Here is a 20,195-nt window from a genome sequence, read left to right as displayed (position 1 = left end):
AGCAAATGTGTGTAATATGCCAAACCAACCCTCAGGCAAAGGTGATCAGTATACTTGACAGCAAGGATTTGAGTGGGTGTGGCTCCGTAGTGCCTTTCTCTTCCTCAGGAAGATAAACTTAAAATTTCTGGTCTCAGCAAGAATGAGGAAGGAGGAACCTGCATTGTTGGGCTCCCTGCATTGTAAGTGAAGGAATGGGGGTCCTGAACCCAATCAGTCTACTCTGTTAGGGAACCTTTACAGCACTGTGAGCACACAGCCTGGTTATAATTTCATTATACACACACACACACACACACACACACAAAATGTATGTTCTCAGTTGCTTCAGTCGTGTCCACTCTTTGTGACCCCATGGACTGTAGCCTGCCAGGCTCCTTTGTCCATGGTATTTTCCTGGCAAGAATACTGGAGTGGATTGCCATGCCCTCCTCCAGGGGATCTTCCCGACCTAGGAATCGAATCCGTATCTCCTACGTTGTAGGCAGATTTTATTGCTGAGCCACCAAGGAAGCCATATATATATATATATGTCAAATTTCAACCTGCTATAATTTCATTCTTTTTTTTTAGATTTTTTTTGATGTGGATCATTTTAAAAGACTTTATTGAATTTGTTTCTGTTGTTTGTTGAAGCAAGAATAATATTGCTTCTGTTGTTTATGTTCTGGATTTTTAGCCTGGAGGCCTGGGGATCTTAACTGTCCAACCAGAGATCAAACCTGCACCCCCTACATTGGAAGCACAGAACCTTAACCACTGGACCACCAGGGAAGTCCCTATAATTTATTTCTCACTCTAATATGAATAGAGTGAGATATTTCTACGCCCTGTGGCAGGCCAGGCCATCCTACCACTCTGGGGACTCTCTGAATCTTTTTGGGAGAGAGAAGTTCATGGAAGTTGATTTATTTTTCAAAGGAGATAATTCATTTCCCAAAGCTTTCTTACAAAATTTATAAACTGGAAAACTGCATCATGGGTCTGTTGCCTCCACTCAATATAACCATACTTCACAGCCCAGTTCAAGACTCGGTTCGTTGGCCCATGATAATCTCCCTTTTCTGAAATTCCCAAACACGTGATCTGAACCTTTCTTTTGGGACTTCATCACCCACAGCCTTAGGTTTGGACCTTCGTTTGTTTTGCCTTTTGGCCTTGCTTGGAAACTGTGTGTGTTCTTCTCTGTGTCCTTTCCTCCCTTGATACGAGACCAGGTGCCATGAGACTGCACACCAGGGCTGTGTGGTCCAGAACAGTAACTCGCCATATGTACCTGTTGGGTACTTACGATGTGGTTATTTCAAGATGAGATGTGATGAAAGTGTCACAAATACATACTGGATTTCAAAGACTTAGTACAAAATAAAGGAGTGTAGAATATCTCTAATGATATTGAAGTGCTGAAGTGATAATGTTTTCGATACAGTCGGTTAGGTAAACTATATTATTGACATCAATTTTACCTCTTTTTCTTTTGCTCATGGAGCTACTAGAAACTTTAACATTCCACGTGTAGCTTCTTATTTTTCTGTTTTGCAGCAGTGCTTCTCTAACGGATGCTTGGTAAATAGTGGGGGAATGGTAATGGTCAAATATTTACTTTTTTGTGTGCTTCATGCAGCCTTAAATTCATGTTACTATTCATAGCAGATTTTAAAATTTTAATCAGTGTATTCTTCCTCCTTTCTAATCTCAACCACCAGCAAAAATTTAACAGTTTCTTCCCACATCACCCTGAAGGGCTAAAGGAAACAATTTCATTCCTTACTAGTAGTTCATTCTGACTTCCTTAAAACAACGCATCCTTCTCATTTTCTAATTCACCCTTGATCATAACAAAACACTTTTTCCACTGGAGTTTTCATTTTCATTTCCCTCTTGACTGAGAATAATATCAATCAGTCGGATCTTCAGATGGCTATGAACACATGGTTTTATATTTTTGTTTCATTTTGTATTTAAGAGGTTGTAAGGCTTCCCTTCGGAGAAGGCAATGGCACCCCTCTCCAGTAGTACTCTTGCCTGGAAAATCCCATGGACGGAAGAGCCTGGTAGGCTGCAGTCCATGGGGTCGCTAAGAGTCAGACACGACTGAGCGACTTCACTTTCACTTTTCACTTTGATGCATTGGAGAAGGAAATGGCAACCCACTCCAGTGTTCTTGCCTGGAGAATCCCAGGGACGGGGGAGCCTGGTGTGAGGCCGTGTATGGGGTCGCACAGAGTTGGACACGACTGAAGCGACTTAGCAGCAGCAGCAACAGGGCTTCCCTGGTGGCTTAGATGGTAAAGAACTGCCCACAATGCAGGAGACCTGGGTTTGATTCCTGGGTTGGGAAGATCCCCTGGAGGAGGGCATGGCAACCCACTCCAGTATTCTTGCTTGGAGAATTCCATGGACAGAGGAGGCTGGCAGGCTACAGTCCATGGAGTCACAAAGGGTTGGACATGACTGAGTGACTAAGCACAGCTGTCTTAAAACTCATCTGTATCCTCCTTTCATTCTTCATTGCTCACTTTGGTTTATAGGGCTACTCCCTAATATGTAAGTTCTTACCTCTTTTGAAAATTTTATTTATTTTTAATTAGAGGATAATCGCTTTACAATATTGTGTTGGTTTCTGCCATACATCAGCATGAATCAACCATAGGCATACATATGTCCCCTTCCTTTTGAACCTTTTCCCCACCTGCCACCCCTCTAGGTAGTCACAGAGCCCTGGTTTTGAGCTCCCTCTGTCATACAGCAAATTCTTACCTTTTTAGAGGGAAAGTGTCAGCATCGTGCCAAAGATGTTGCCAGGCCACTATGCAAAAGAGTGGAATATCTTTTAGGACCCTGCCTACCAGAATCTCATGGACAGAGGAGCCTGGTGGGCTACAGTCCACGGGGTTGCAAAGAGTCGGACACGACTAAACAATGGGGCATGCATACATGCATACCTCTTACCGCCCCACCTGTCACCTGCTATCCTCAAACCATTCTTCTGTGCTGACTGCCAGCCCTACTACTGAGCATTTTCAGTTCATCTAAGCAATCAAGATTAATTACCCAAACAGAAGGTAGTAATAATGGCTCCTAAACCCCAATACATATAAAACTATGAGTTCAAGAAAACTTTTCATGGGGTCTTCCATAGAGGTCCAGTGGTAAGACTCTGAACTTCCAATGCAAGAGGCACGGGTTTGATCCTTGGTAGGGAAACTAAGATCCCATATGCTGCATGGTAAGGCCCAAGAAGAAAAAACCAAAAAAAGAAAAAAGACAACTTTTCACAAAAGACAAAATGAATATGAAGACAGTGATACATTGTATGTGTTTCCCACTATCGTACTGGCTTCCATTTTACTCTGAAAATATATCCTGCTCACTATTTCCTTATTAAAATATTCCTTCTTCTGCTTTAATAATGAGGCAATGAAAACAGATGGTTATTACATTTTAAAAATGTTTTTATTTGTCAAAGTAAAAAAATCGGCAACCCAATGATGGTGCTCCTCCCTCCCTTTTTTCTAAAATTTTACAGATCCCAAGCAGTGGAATTACTGGTTCACATTACAAGTTAACTGACTTTTGTTCCAAAGGTTCCTTCTGCAAAGTAAAACACTTGAGGCCTCATCAGTCTCCCCTGAGAGTAGTCGTTTGATTTATTTAGTCTCTTGAATAGAAACTAGTCCAGTGCTGAGGAGTAATCTGTGGTTTATCATCTTGGAGAACTTGCCTGTTACTGTAAAGAGCTAAACACATAAATGTGTCAGGTTTTGTGGGTGTGACTTACTGGTCACTTCCAGTGTACTTTGCCCTAATTGTTATTGATGAAACCTGGGGCTGCTGTGGTTTAAAGCTGTGTAAATCAAGTCTAGAAATACCCTGGTTCTGAGGATGAGAATAAAATAATTTGTTCTAAACCTTTAAGCACCAAAATGAGCATAAATGTCATGTTTTCATCTTCCATAAATTCATTAAGCTACTTAAACTGTGAGATAATACAAAAGTATGTTGCTGTTTTTTAAACATATTTCTAGAAAACCATTAAGGTGCCAATGGAAACACTTCTCAGTTGGGAAGAATGTTGGGCTGACTTTGGCCTTAGTTCTGTCATTGATTAGCTATGGATTCTTGGTCAAATCACATGATCCTTCTAAGCTCCAGTTTCATCATTTTACCTTTGGGCCCTTTCCAAGGCCTCTTTCAGCTCTAAAATTCTTTGTCTTTAACCTCTGACATCAAGATTTTTTTTCATTTCACTTAGCAGCAGTTGATGGTGTGAAAGTAGAGAATTTTTTTTCTTCTAGTTTTATGCAGGAATAATTGACATAAAGTGCTGTATAAATTTAAGGTGTATAGTATGATTTAACTTACATTTATCATGAAACGATTACCACAGTAAGTTTAGTGAACATCCATCATTTCATATATGCACAGCATTAAAGAGATAGAAAACATTTTTTTTCCTATCATTATGTTTTAGTTTCGTGAACATCCAACATTTTATATATGGACAGCTTTAAAGAAGTAGAAAAAAATTTTTTCCTTGCAATGAGAACTGTTAAGGAGAGGATTCACTCTCGTAACAACTTTCATATATAAATACAACAGTGTTAATTATATTTATCATGTTGTACATTTCAACCCTAGTGCTCATTTACCTTATAACTGAAAGTTTGGACCTTTTGACCACTGTCCTCCAGTTCTTCTTCCCTCTACCCTCTACCTCTGGTAACCACATACTTGATTTCTTTTCCTATGAGCTTTTTTGTTGGCTTGTTTGTTTTTGAAGTATAACTGACTTACAGCACCATGTTATTTCTAATACACAGCATAGTGATTTGCTATTTCGATGTGTTTTTAAGTGAGCTTCCCTGGTGGCTCAGGTGGTGAAGAATCCACCTGCAATGCAGGAGACCTGGGTTTGATTCCTGGGTTGGGGTGATCCCCTGGAGGAGGGCATGGCAACCCACTCCAGTATTCTTGCCTGGAGAATCCCCATGGACAGAGGAGCCTGGTGGGCTACAATGCATGAGGTTGCAAAGGGTAGGACACAACTGAGCGACTAAGCACAGCACAGCACATGTTTTAAAATGATCACCATAATAAGCGTAATTACACTCTGTTACCATACTAAGACACTCTATAATTATTGACTGTATTCCCCACGCTCTACATTTCATACCTGTGACTCATTTATTTTGTAACTGGGAGTTTGCATCTCTTAATTTCCCTGATCTAGTTTTCTCTCCCTCTACACCACTCCTCTCTGGCAACCACCAGTTTGTTCTCTGTATCCATGACTGCTTCTGTTTAGATATGTTTGTTCATTTTACTTTTTTAGGTTACACATATAAGTGAAATCATACAGTATTTATCTTTCTCTGTCTGACTTATTTCACTTAGTATAATACTCTCTAGGTCCATCCATACGGTCACAAATAGTAAGATTTCATTCTTTTTGATGGCTGAGTAACATTCCATTGTATATATATAAATATATATACACACACACACACACACCCCACATCCATTTATCTATTGATGAGCACTTAAGTTGGTTTCATATCTTGGCTATTGTAAATAATGCTGCACTTAACATGGAGATGCATATATCTTTTTGAATTAGTGTTTTTGTTTTCTTTGAATGAAGACCCAGGAATGGAATTGCTGGATGTTATGGTAGTTCTATTTTTAAGCTTTTGAGGAATCTCCATATTGTTTTGCATTGTGGCTACACCAATTTACATTCTCAGCAACAGTGCATGGGGGTTCCCTTTTCTACACATTGTAACCAGCACTTATTTGTTATCTTTTTAATAAAGTCAGTCAGGTGTGAGGTGAGAATTTCTTTAAAAACAGTTTCAATTTGCTGTTTTCATTTGTTAAAGAATCTCTGCTTGCTTCTTCCTTAAGCTTAAGTTTTTTCAAAGAATCATATATTAGACAGCATGATAAAATAATTTATCATAAAATTGATAATAATATCACATATTTTATAAAGTAGTGATTTTGACTGTACATGCTATGAAATTTATTACCCTTCATCCCACTGCCAGCTTCCCAAACTCTGGGTTTCCTTGTAGAATTCACATGCATTAAGGAGAATAAATTTAAAGACCTACTTTGAGGGTGAAACTTGAAACTTTTCAAGTATGCCAGTTACAATCTCTGTTTCAATTCCATGTGACTGATGAATTTGTAAACACTGACTCTCAATGTCAGTACAATTTGGTAAACAGCAGAAAAGGGTCACGACTTTATCCATTTATGAAATTTGACTCTTAAAATCATTTCTATTTTTGAAGTATCTAAGTGTTTCTTTTTTGGGTATACACATAGCTCAATAGCTCAACTGTCAGATAAAAAGTATAGTCTTTCAAATGGCTTTTCCTCCTAAAACACTGGCATATAATATTCTCTTCTGTCATGTAAATATATCAGTTTTCTTCTCTGTACTGGTTCACAGAAGAGGTCCTGAAATGACCAGGGAGGAATGTGGGATGTCTGTAGGCTTTAAAAGCTGGTAATATCTCAGTGATCATAACCTGGTCTTAAATATGTGCTTAACACATTGTTGACTGGGGGATTTTTGCAGAAACTAATCCCTGTGGCCATAATACACTATATGTATGTCTCCAGTTAATAACGTGTTGAATAAGAATGGGCCTGGTATTGGTAAGCATGGGCCTGGGATCGTCAGATCCTGGTTCCACCACTTATAAGACTGTGGATGGATGACACCATCTCTCCATTTGCGTTTTCTTAAGAACTTTTAAGATATGTACAGAAAAGTGAGCATGTCATGAGAATATAGCTCTGTAATTTTTTTTTTTTTTTACAAACCAGACACACTCATGTAATGAGCACATTCACATCCAGAAACAGGACGTTAGAGCACCTAGAAGTTGGGCTGCGTTCCCTTCTGGATACAGCTCCCTAACTCCTACCAAAGATAACTGCTGTCCTGACTCTGACTAGATTAGTTTTGCCTCTTTTTGTACTGAGAAGGACTAAGTACTGGGACTTCCTTGGCAGGTCCAGTGGTTAAGACTTTGCCTTCTAATGTAGCAAGTGCGGATTCGATCCCTCATTGGCGAGCTAAGATGCCACGTGCCTTGTGGCCAAAAAACCCAAAAAATGTAAAACAGAACAATATTGTAACAAATTCAATAAAGACTTAAAAAATTATCCACATCAAAAAAAATCTTAAAAAGTGCTGAAAATAATTGAAATTACCGAACGTGTACTTTTTTCATGTTGGGTCTTCCACTCCGCATTCATTTGTGAGATTACTCCTGCATTGCTGTTGCTGTGTGTAGCTGTAGATCATTCATTCTCATGGCTTTATCATAGTCCGTTGTTTGAATCTCCTCATACTTTCTACTACTGAAGAACATCTGTATTTGTAGGCACTGGCTACTATGACTGCTGCTGCTGCTGCTAAGTCGCTTCAGTCGTGTCCGACTCTGTGCGACCCCATGGACGGCAGCCCACCAGGCTCCCCCGTCCCTGGGATTCTCCAGGCAAGAACACTGGAGTGGGCTGCCATTTCCTTCTCCAATGCATAAAAGTGAAAAGTGAAAGTGAAGTCGCTGAGTTGTGTCCAACTCCTAGCGACCCAATGGACTGCAGCCTACCAGGCTCCTCCGTCCATGGGATTTTCCAGGCAAGAGTACTGGAGTGGGGTGCCATTGCCTTCTCCAGCTACTTTGACTAGTTTTGCCATAACCATATTTATGTTTATGACTTTTGGGTGTAGGTAGGTGGCGCTAGTGGTAAAGAACTTGCCTGCCAATTCAGGAAACTAGACACAGGGGTTCCATCCATGGGTCGGAAAGATCCCCTGGAGGAAGACATGGCAACCCACTCCAGTATTCTTGCCTGGAGAATTCCACGGACAGAGAATCCTGGTGGGCTACAGTCTATGGGGTCACAGAGTCAGACACAACTAAAGTGGCTTAGCACGCACACTCACATACCCGGAAGTAGAACTTCTGAGTTGTACGGTGCTATGTTCTGCTTCACAAGATCATGTCAGCACTGTGGGAGCTGTGATTGCTCTACATTCTTGCCAATACTTACTGTTGTTTATATTTAGCCATCCTGATGAGTATGTGTTTTAAAAATTGGGGATAATAGATTGTACCTTGAAAGGTTGTTGTGAATTCAGTTAAGGTGTTTCTCTTTGCTATCCAATATTAGACTCTTTCTTCGAACCATGGCCATGGACAACCCTTCTGGGCTTCAGTTTCCTTGAGTGTAAATGAGACTGTTGAGCTATAAGTAACCCTTCATGTCCTTTTATTTCTAATAATGCTAAGCTCCGTAGTTGTAGATACTTTGAAGATATGGCACTAGTGAGAACAGATTTCACTATCACTTAAATCTTAGTTCCTGAGCAATTGCCCACCTCTGCATAGGATTGGTCCAAGTGATGGTCCTCTTGCCTGTCAGTGAACAGTGCACTTCCTCCCCCAAATTCCAGGTTGCATGTGGTATGTAGGACATGGTACTGACAAACTCATGCCTGGGTGAGTAAGGTCGAAGCATTGCCACCGCACCCCACCCCCCAAACCCCTGCCAGAATATTCTCTAGGAGGGGAGTAACCTCACTCCTCACTTCGTCTGTCTATAGGGTTGCTATTGACTGCATTGAGTGAATCATCAAGTTTATTTTTGTCATCAATTATATGACTGGTCTTGTGCTGGATAGGAGCTTTGCATAGAAAAGATGTATGGCCTGTCTAGGAGACCAAAATCCTCAGAAGAGTGTGATGGTTAAGATGGTGGGCTCGAGGGACTTCCCTGGTGGTCCAGTGGTTAAGACTCTGTGCTCCCAGTGAGGGGGCGCAGGTTGGATCCCTGGTCAGGGAACTAAGATCTCACATGCCATATGGCATGCTACAAAAAGAAATAATAATAAAACTGGTGGACTCAAAGAGTCAGACAGTCTGGGTTTTTATTTCTTTATCACTACTCTGTGGCTGCTGCTGTTACCCTCATTGAGAATTTAATAAAGTCTGACTCCAGAACCCCAATTTCTTAACTATATGACCTTACTCTTCTGCAAGTTTAATTTCCTTATCAAAAAAAAAAAAATGAGGATAACAAAAACACCTAGCTCCTAGGAATGCGGTGAAGTGAGATTGTTTATGTGAAGTAGCAGAGTGTCCAACCCATAGTGAATATGCAGTGGCTTATTGTTGTTTTGTTGTTTTATGATGGAAAGAATCATTTTAAAGTTCCCATGGGATGGATAATAGGATGTGGAGAGGAGGTTGCTGTTAAATAAGTGAAGGTTTCGTTTATGATTTTAGGTCCTGTCTGCAGCGTGTGTGTCTCATCTTTTGGAGCGAGAGCCGTGACAATCTTCAGTGGCTTCCTGGTGGCAGGAGGCCTGATGTTGAGCAGTTTTGCCCCCAATATCTACTTTCTGTTTTTTTCCTATGGCATTGTTGTAGGTAAGAAATCTGGTCACTATGACGCTTTTCTAAGCTTTGAGAGTTAAATATCGTTTTAATGAATGACGTTAATGTAAGGAGTGAAAATGCTCAGGAATAATTCACTTTCAACCACCACTTCGCCAAAAATTGTTGCTTTAATGAAATGCCCACCCAGTGAATTACAGTATTTCAAGGGATAAGTGTGTTTTAACAATGCACATTATGTTTTCTTGCAAGGCATGGGAAGGGTTTTTTAAATTTTAGCACTCGTCTCTCTAGCACAACAAAGGAAAAGAGAGAGGAAAGAGTGAAACTTAGGTGTCACTGACACCTGCCACTTCTCACTGATGTGGGAAGTGGTCCCTTTCATATCGGTTGGTTGAACAGGGCTGTGTTGAACTGTTTGTGTTCTAAACATCCTGCTGTTCCGCAGTAGCTGTCACCAGGGCCTCAATCACAAGGTCATAGCAGAAGTAAAAAGTCGATTTTCAAGTACATCAGAATAATGATTGTTTTTGTGGAAGATAAGGCATGAGCAGATAAAACCGAGTGGTTGATGATGATCTTGGTTATAGGAGAGGAAGGGGTACAGGACTCAGGGCCTGAGAACACTGACAGTTTTGGGGGAAATACTTTTGTGATGTATTGTACTTGTTGTATTCTGTGTTAAACATCACCAGACTCATGATTCCTAGGAGCTGTTGGCAGGGAATTTTTTAAAAACACCAGCTTTCCAAGTTTCTTCTGAATATCTGAAAGACTTAATTACTTTTCCTTCTAAATATTAAAAATGTATTTTGTAAATCAAATACACTTTCAAATGTATCGTTTCTGTAAATCCAAATGTTCAGCTATTAGATTTTTTTTAAAAACAATACACCAGTGTTATATAAATTGGAGGGGAATCGTAGTTGAAATATAGTGTAGGCAGAAGTTCTAGTTTTTCATATTAAGTTTGAACAAATAGAAATGTGTATTAGTCACGTAGAAATATTTTATTATTCATTTATTTCTTATTTTTGGCCATGCCACACAGCCAGCACATTCTTAGTCTCCTGACCAGGGATGGAACCTGGGTTCTTACCAGTAAAAGCGCAGAGTCCTAACCACTGGACCACCAGGGAATTCCTTAAATATTATATTTTAGATTGTAAAAATATTATGCCCACTCTTATTATCTAGTAAAATGTAATTGAATATTTGTTTAAGTAATGAAATGGTTAAGAGTTATATTTGAGTTATAATCAGAGGAACATAAGTTATACATCTATAGGAAGATTGACATTTTCCAAATGAAATTCCAGCAAAAGGCTAACCAACCTCAAACATTTGATGTAAAGAATGGGTTATTCCTGATTAACATGTTTTTGCTTTACTGTCAGAAAAGTTACAACACATTTGATTAATCTATGTTGAGAGCCTGTTTTCTAGACAGGAGTTCTATAGTGCCATCTATATGACATTGGTTCAGAAGTGGTGCCAAAATTCTTAGAACACAGCGTATTTGGGTGGAGGAAGATGTGCCTGCCAATGCTGACACAGCTAATTAATAGGAGAGGCTGCAAGGGAATAGACTGGAACAGGGGGAAGATCTCATCACTACATGTGGCAGCAAAGGAAAGAGCACAGCTGGGCCGGACATGACCCACACAGGGACTGTAGTTAAGGATTTTGGTGTATAAGACTTCAGAGACAAATTCCAGCAAGATGGCTGGTTTGAGTCAAACCTGAAAGAACCTAATTTTGTTGACAACCAATATTCTTCTTTTTCACATAGGAATATTTCCCTAATAATAAATGATGGAAATAATAACCTCTAATATCTGAGTTCATACTGTGTGTTCAGCTCTGTGCTTTATATGCTTCCCTGGTGACTCAGTGGTAAAGAATCTGCCTGCCAAGCAGGAGATAGGGTTAGATTCCTGGGTCAGGAAGATGCCCTGGAGAAGGAAATGGCAACCCACTCCAATGGTTTTGCCTGGGAAATCCCATGAACAGAGGAACCTGGCAGGCTCCACGGGGTCACAGAGAGTCAGACATGACTTAGTGACAAACAACAACACCAACAGCTGTACGCTAAGCTCTGTGCTTTATATGATCTCATTCAGTCTTCATATGAACACATTTTACAGACAGGGAAAGTGAAGCTCAATGAAGTGAGATTACTAACTAAAGCTGCAAAGCTGGGAGACTTGGGGTTAAATCCATTCCGTCTGACATCAGGTCCTAACCTCTTCTACATGTTTGTAATTGTTTTTAATGCTTTTAGAACTCTTAAAGTTTATTTTGAATTTAACTCCATACTCAGATTCTACTCAGATCATAATCTAAATAAGTAGGTTACTTGTTAGTTCTTTGAGAACAGGTTATATATGTGATATTTTATATTACCTAATCACTATAGTGTTTATATTACAGTTTAAACCTGTACATGTAAATATGATTATCTCTGGTGTAAAATTTGAAAATATTCATTGAATAGTCATCTTGAATTCTTTTCTAAAATCATGAAAATAAAAATATTGCTATTTGTGCATGGACATTTGATTACTCCTTGTAGGACAAACCCCTTTTAACATAGAAAATTAAATCATTATGTTATTGGTATGATTTGGGCATTTTCTCCAAAATTTTGGACTAAGCATTTAAAATTTCGTGGGGTTTTATGTCTCACATGATTTCAGAGTTAAGGTATAGCCTTTGTGAGTACATATCCAAAGTTGTCACTGACTTAAAAAAAATGATCTAAAGTGGGTGATACCATAGTATTTGTATTACCATAGATAAAAATGAATTTTTAAAAAGAAAAAATGTGAGTGCAGATTGTCCAAGATTTTATGTGCATTTGATTGTTGGAAGCATATCTAAGGGTATATAGAAAGACAGAGACAAAATTAAGTAACCCCTATAATTAAATTTCAAATTTTCTGTGGCAATGGAAAGGGCTTTATCAACCAGTACAACTGATTTTGATTTGGCTAATGGTGTTGTAACCTTTGAGTAGCTAATCCTGTTCCCTCTCCTCCGTGAATCCATGATCTTCTATTCATTAGATAGGATTTGATACTTTTCTTGATTTATTCTGGGATTCCCTGATGGCACAGACAGTAAAGAGTCTGCCTGTAATGCAGGAGACCCGGTTTGATTCCTGAGTCAGGAAGATCCCCTGGAGAAGGAAATGGCAACCAAGTCCAGTATTCTTGCCTGGAAAGTCCCATGGACAGAGGAGCCTGGCCAACTACAGTCCATAGGTCGCAAAGAGTCAGGCACGACTGAGCGACTTCACTTTCACTTTTTGATTTAGCCTGCTGGCTGCTGCTGGTGGTTGACTTGCAGATCTTCCACATGGCTTTCTCCACTATGGTAACTTTTACTCCCCTGGGCAAAGAGCAATGTAGAAAGAAGGTTATGCCAAATATCATGTACATGGGCTTCTCACGTGGCACCAGTGGTAAAGGGCCGCCTGCCAATGCAGGAAACACGAGAGACTCAGTTTCAGTCTCTGGGTCAGGAATCCCCCGGAGTAGGAAATGGGAACCTACTCCAGTATTCTTGCCTGGAAAATTCCAGTGACAGAGAAGCTTGGCGGGCTGCAGTTCATAGGCTTGCAGAGTCGAACATGACTGAGCTCCCTCAAGTGCCCACACTGCTGTTGAACCTATAAGCACCTTAGTGCTCCAATTAAATATTGGGAACTGGGTAAATAACTGTATGATGTGCCCATGGACTCAGTGGACTCACTGTGAGCAAGACCAGGGCCATGATCCCATATATTCCCTGGCTCCCATGAGATCCCACTCTAAGGGGAGGCCATGTAAGTGCCCCAGGCCCCTAGCTAACAGTGCCATTTCCTGTATCCTACCCTGCTCAAAGGCGTCCCACTTTCTCTAGTGTATGATATCTAAATAAGTGATTGTAGTTCTCTTTGGGGAATGATCCAAGATGTTATTATCTATATATTTGTCATAGTGTGTTTTGCAATGTCTTTCCTTCTGGAATCCTGGCCTCTCCTTCACGTAATGGAACCTGGGGCAGAAAACACGTCTCTGGGGACTTCTCTGGCACTCCAGGGATTAAGACTCTGCACTTCCATTGCAGAAGGACAGAGTTCAATCCCTGTCCAGGGAACTAAGATCCTACATGCAGCATGGCCAAAACATAAAAACAAAAACAGTCACAAGTCTGATTAAAAAAAGAGCAAAACAAGCTATGTCTGAAGATTGTATATGACTCTGATTTGGCAGCAGATTCTGAATCTCTGTGGCTAGGAGAAAATTATAAGCTCAGGGAGAGAGCACTGAGCTTTGGGTCAGGAGATACAGGTTCTGTGAGTTTGTGCAAAGCCCTTGATCTCCAATAGTGACTGTCTCCTCATCTGTGAAGGCAAACTAAGAAACCTGCATCACACAGGTCTTGTAAGGACTTGGAGAAATCAGGCAAAATAAAAATAAGATATATAAGAGTGTTGAGTTGGATTTCAACAGCAAAAAGTCAGTTGAATTTTCATTTCAATAATTATTTTGTAATTTCCATTTTAAATAATTAAAATTTTTTCAAGTTTTAATTTCAATAATTAAAAAGTCACTCACTGTAGTAATAATTGGACCTCTTTGCTGGCAGATTATTAACAGTTCATATCATGATTGACTTCTTTGTGGTTTTATTTTGTCAGTAAGCTCAGAGTATAGGGCTCATAGAATATTCGTGGGATAAAGAAATGGGAATTTAATGAACAATGACACTTTCATCTGTTCCCATTGAAAGCAGAGTATCCAGTTGAAAAGGAAGTGACAGGAAATTATAACACTGTCTAAACTTACAAGTTGAGACTGCGTATTATGAATTCTTTTGAAAAAACAAGAAAGATTCAGTCTGACGATAACATATATTGAGCACCCATTCTGTGCAGTATTCTAAGCATTTTCCTTCATCTGGAATGAACTAGATGGTCTCTTGAGAAAGCAGTATGGCATACACAGGAGCAAGCAGTAACAAGCAGGCTCTGTGGTTGGACCATGCAGGTTAATCTTATCTTACTCACTTGCTAGCTGCATGGACGACAGACAAGTTGCATATTGTTTTCTCATTTTTTGAACGGAATATATCAATAGTATCTACCTTAGAAGGTTTTGTGGATGGATGAGTATTTTGCCAAAAGTTTTCACTTTCGTCTCAGGTTCAAAGGATTTGTTAACAAATAAGCCACTCGTTATATACAAATAAGTAATACAAATATTTATTAGAATTATCTAGCTCACTTTCAATATACTAAGATTAAAAGAAAAGAGAAATAGAGCAGAGGATACATCACCAAATTAAATTTTGACCAACATCCAGAGTTAATCAGCGCTGAGAAGTACCGTGCCACTGCACATCTGGAGTCCCATTGGGAAAGGGTCTCAGGCAGCGCATCCACTCCGTGGGTGAGACTTCAAAGATTGCAGTTTGGGGTTCCTGCTTATAATCCCAGGATGGTAGCAAACTGATATCATCCTTAATCTGTGACCAAATTGCAGCTCTGGTTTTCTGTAAGTGCTGTTTGTTTTGTTATGTAAAACTTGGAATGTAGGTAAGCCTGGGGCTTGGTTAGCCAGGCCCCCTCCAGGGGTTCAACAATCGCAGGATTTCTCCCCCATCTTATCTATGGTGCTGCAAGTCCTGCACTCACAGCAGGCAGTCACTCACAGTCACTCTCAGGTAGGACAGTATCCAGGTAGGTTAGAAGCAAGGTCAGAGGCCTGCTCTGCTTTGTCTCTGAAACCTAAACAAGACTATTTTTTAAATTTCCCTAACAATGAGTTTTCCAAATTTGCTGGCATATTGAGTGCAGCACTTTCAGGATTTGAAATAGCTCAACTGGAATTCCGTCACCTCCACTAGCTTTGTTCGTAGTGATGCTTTCTAAGGCCCACTTGACTTCACATTCCAGGATGTCTGGCTCTAGGTCAGTGATCACACCATCATGATTATCTGGGTTGTGAAGATCTTTTTTATACAGTTCTTCTGTGTATTCTTGACACCTCTTCTTAATATCTTTTGCTTCTGTTAGGTCCATCCCATTTCTGTCCTTTATCGAGCCCATTTTTGCATGAAATGTTCCCTTGGTATCTCTAATTTTCTTGAAGAGATCTCTAGTCTTCCCCATTCTGTTGTTTTCCTCTATTTCCTTGCACTGATTGCTGAGGAAGGCTTTCTTATCTCTCCTTGCTATTCTTTGGAACTCTGCATTCTAATGGGAATATTTTTCCTTTTCTCCTTTGCTTTTCACTTCTCTTCTTTTCATAGCTATTTGTATGGCCTCCTCTGACAGCCATTTTGCTTTTTTGCATTTCTTTTCCATGGGGATGGTCTTGATCCCTGTCTTCTGTACAATGTCACGGACCTCAGTCCATAGTTCATCAGGTATTCTTTCTATCAGATCTAGTCCCTTAAATCTATTTCTCACTTCCACTGTAAAATCATAAGGGATTTGATTTAGGTCATACCTGAATGGTCTAGTGGTTTTCCCTACTTTCTTCAACTGAAGTCTGAATTTGGCAATAAGGAGTTCATGATCTGAGCCACAGTCAGCTCCCGGTCTTGTTTTTGCTGACTGTATAGAGCTTCTCCATCTTTGGCTGCAAAGAATACAATCAATCTGATTTTGGTGTTGACCCTCTGATGATGTCCATGTGTAGAGTCCTCTCTTGTGTTGTTAGAAGAGGGTGTTTTCTATGACCAGTGCATTCTCTTGGCAAAACTCTCTTAGCCTTTGCCCTGCTTCATTCATTTGAGAATGCTCAAACTACTGCACAGTTGCACTCATCTCACATGCTAGTAAAGTAATGCTCAAAATTCTCCAAGCCAGGCTTCAGCAATACATGAACCGTGAACTTCCAGATGTTCAAGCTGGTTTTAGAAAAGGCAGAGGAAGCAGAAATCAAATTGCCAACATCTGCTGGATCATGGAAAAAGCAAGAGAGTTCCAGAGAAACATCTATTTCTGCTTTATTGACTATGCCAAAGCCTTTGACTGTGTGGATCACAATGAACTGTGGAAAATTCTGAAAGAGGTGGGCATACCAGACTACCTGACCTGCCTCTTGAGAAACCTGTATGCAGGTCAGGAAGCAACAGTTAGAACTGCACATGGAACAGCAGACTGGTTCCAAATAGGAAAAGGAGTATGTCAAGGCTGTATATAGTCACCCTGCTTATTTAACTTATGTGCAGAGTACATCATGAGAAATGCTGGACTGGAAGAAGCACAAGCTGGAATCAAGATTGCCGGGAGAAATATCAACAACCTCAGATATGCAGATGACACCACCCTTATGGCAGAAAGTGAAGAGGAACTCAAAAGCCTCTTGATGAAAGTGAAAGAGAAGAGTGAAAAAGTTGGCTCTAAGCTCAACATTCAGAAAACGAAGATCATGGCATCCGGTCCTATCACTTCATGGGAAATAGATGGGGAAACAGTGGAAACAGTGTCAGACTTTATTTTTTGGGGCTCCAAAATCATTGCAGATGGTGATTGCAGCCATGAAATTAAAAAGCGCTTACTCCTTAGAAGGAAAGTTATGACCAACCTAGAGAGCATATTACAAATCAGAGACATTACTTTGCCAAAAAAGGTCCGACTAGTCAAGGCTATGGTTTTTCCTGTCGTCATGTATGGATGTGAGAGTTGGACTGTGAAGAAAGCTGAGCATCGAAGAATTGATGCTTTTGAACTGTGGTGTTGGAGAAGACTCTTGAGAGTCCCTTGGATTGCAAGGAGATCCAACCAGTCCATCCTAAAGGAGACCAGTCCTGGGTGTTCATTGGAAGGACTGATGCTGAGGCTGAAACTCCAATACTGTGGCCACCTCACGTGAAGAGGTGACTTATTAGAAAAGACCCTGATGCTGGGAGGCATTGGGGGCAGGAGGAGAAGGGGACGACAGAGGATGAGATGGCTGGATGGCATCACCGACTCGATGCACATGAGTTTGGGTGAACTCCGGGAGTTGGTGATGGACAGGGAGGCCTGCAGTGCTGCGATTCATGGGGTCGCAAAGAGTCAGACGCAACTGAGTGACTGAACTGAACTGAACTGAACAATGAGTTAATGAAATAAGTATTGGTTAGCATAACCATCCTTATCAGTTTTGTGACCTTGGAAAATTATCTAACCTCTCTGAGCAGTTCCGTTTGTATTTCTTAAGAAATGAGACTAACAAGACTTCTCAGAGTTACTGTGACTATTCATGAAATAAGGTGTGTAGAGAGGCACAAAGGTGTTTAATGCATACTTGTTCTGTTTTCCTTATATTCCTTTCTAAGGAAAGACCTTTCTAAGACCTCTTAGTTTAAGACCACAGCAGTAGATTTTTGCAACTGAAGAAGCTCTATTGAATCAGAAATATTTGTATAACAGATTAAATAATATGAAGAAATTAATGTTATGTAGAAGGAAATGGCAACCCACTCCAGCGTACTTGCCTGGAGAATCCCAGGGATGGAGGAGCCTGGTGGGCTGCCCTCTCTGGGGTCGCACAGAGTCGGACACGACTGAAGCGACTTAGCAGCAATAGCAGCAGCAGCAGCAGTATGTTTATAATGTAAAACATCAAAAATAATACTGATGTGTATTAGTTAGCATAATTCTGTTTTACCATTTAAAAAAAATACCGTTTTGAAAATAGAAGATTCTCTTGTTTGGTGTTTGTAGCTGGAATAAAATGACAGCTTGCTTGGTTTTCAAGTGGCTCTATGTCACACTGCCAACAAACCCAGTAATTCAGGCTCCTGTTTTCTCAATAACTTTCCTAAAATCAGGAAAATCAGGGACTTCCCTGGAGGCACTCTATGCTTCCAGTGCAGGGGATGCAGGTTCCATCCGTGGTCGGGGAGCTAAGATCCCACAGGCAGTGCAGCCAAAAAACATAAAACAGAAGCAATACTGTAAGAAATTCATTACAGACTTTAAAAATGGTCTTCAAAAAAAAAAAAAAAAATTAGAAAAAAGAAAGTGTAGTGGGAGATGGGGAGGAGTGGGAGCAGGGACCGCAATATTCCATTAATGAATTGCTCAAGCTTCTTCCCAATTAATTTTCTTTGCTTTTCTGAAAAGCACAGCTGAAAAAATCAATTTCTTGCAGTCTCTTTTCTTTATATTATACTGATACTTGGCTACCCGATTACTGTTTTCTTAATAATATCTTCTCGATTTTGGAAAAATTCAATTTTCTCTTCCTTCATTTTCTTGGTCATATCTTCATGGTCCATTGAGCTTGAGGAGGGCATAGCCCACATTCATAGACAATCTCATTCCCCTCTAGGGATGGCAAATTAGGTAAAGGTCATTTTCTGGATATTCACTTTAGCAGTTAGACTTTTATAAGCCTTTTTTGGTTTGTTTTTAATGGTTATGCCATTAAAGATCTCCTTTTGTCTCTCATGGATGTTCAGTTATAATAAGGAACTCTGATTTTCTAATTAGTCTGAGGCTATATAGCTATGTAATTCCATAATACTCAGGTGAAAACTAAAAAAATATATATGTATAATGTCTATTTCAGGATATTTTATTATAGTCCAAGCACAGATATGAAAATATTTTACATTTTTTAAATGTCTCTTAATTTTGCAACTATCCTATGAGATTGTTTTAAAGATAAGGAAACTGAAAGTCACACAGCCAGTTAAGTGTTAGAGTTGAGATTTGAGTCTATACCTGCTTGATCCCAAACCTGTGCTTTTGACCAGCTAATGTTATGTTCAGAGTACTCATGTTAAGCATATAAAGTTTGTGCTTTAATCAAGTCAGTGTCAAAACCACATGCCTGTATAAAACCATGCCAATCAGAAAGCTAGGCAGTTGCTTAAACTTTTAACTTTTTCTCTGCAGATGTTTTAGGCTAGAAGCATAACCAGTAATTATATTTGGATGCTCTAAACTTATCTTTTTTAGCATCTGAAGGTCCATTCTCACAGATTCATTTCTAAAAGTAAGTATTTCTGGAATTCTGTATGCAATTGCCTATCTTAACCTTTGATCAAGATGATAAATCCTACTGGCTCAGCTATTTTAAGAGGTGCTCAGGTGCTTGTTTCAGAACATGGAGAGGGGGCATTCTCCCAAATGACCAAGAGACAAGTCCTTACACATGGTGACCAGCTGTTCTAGTTTGCCCAGGATGAAGGGTTTTCCAGGATATCAGACTTCTAGTGGCCAAGCTGAGAAAGTCTTAGGGGCTACCCCTGACCCTTGTTTCATATGTAGAATCTGGATTCTCTAACTTGACCCTCGTCACTTTTGAAGATTGCTGTATTAAAATGAACTAGTACTAAACCATTTCCTTTTTGTAAAGATAATACTGCAGGGAGAAATTTTCATATGTAAGTACAGGGGCTCGATAGATGTCCGTTAAGTTAGGTATATACAAAGATATGCATATAATGAAAGAATAGTTTAAAATAATTCATAAACAATTTTCAAACTGTGTGCACAATTTCCAATATTTTGTTGCTTGTCCTCCTAAAATAAATGAAAATTCCATTCAGTTATATAGTCTTGTGATATACATATCTCTTATCAGTTTAATTGGTCTGGGTGTTTTTTAGTTGTAGATAAGGACTAAGAAAACTGAAGGGGACTTCCCTGGTGGTGTAGTGGCTAAGACTCAGTGCTCCCAATGCAAGGAGATGAGGTTTGATCCCTGGTCAAAAATCTAGATCCCAAGTGCTGCAACTAAGACCCAGCACAACTAAATAAATAAATACAAAATTTTTTTT

General features: G+C 39.8%; 1 protein-coding gene across 4 annotated transcripts in view; it reads left to right on the top strand.

The window, feature by feature from the left end:
• SLC16A9 (solute carrier family 16 member 9) overlaps positions 1-20,195 on the top strand; it is an 85,643-nt gene that overhangs the window by 46,274 nt on the left and 19,174 nt on the right. For 3 of the 4 annotated variants that reach the window (XM_019954184.2, XM_070782145.1, XM_070782146.1), the window contains one exon: positions 9,312-9,455. The exons of the other annotated variant lie outside the window; for it this stretch is intronic. In XM_019954184.2, the coding sequence (XP_019809743.1) occupies positions 9,312-9,455 (144 nt within the window). The remainder of the gene's footprint in view (positions 1-9,311; positions 9,456-20,195) is intronic. 4 annotated transcript variants of the gene reach the window in all.

This window comes from Bos indicus, chromosome 28 (assembly GCF_029378745.1).
Source record: "Bos indicus isolate NIAB-ARS_2022 breed Sahiwal x Tharparkar chromosome 28, NIAB-ARS_B.indTharparkar_mat_pri_1.0, whole genome shotgun sequence".
Taxonomy (NCBI): domain Eukaryota; kingdom Metazoa; phylum Chordata; class Mammalia; order Artiodactyla; family Bovidae; genus Bos; species Bos indicus.
The sequence above is the reverse complement of the archived record's forward strand: the minus strand, read 5'-3'. Positions and strand labels throughout refer to the sequence as shown.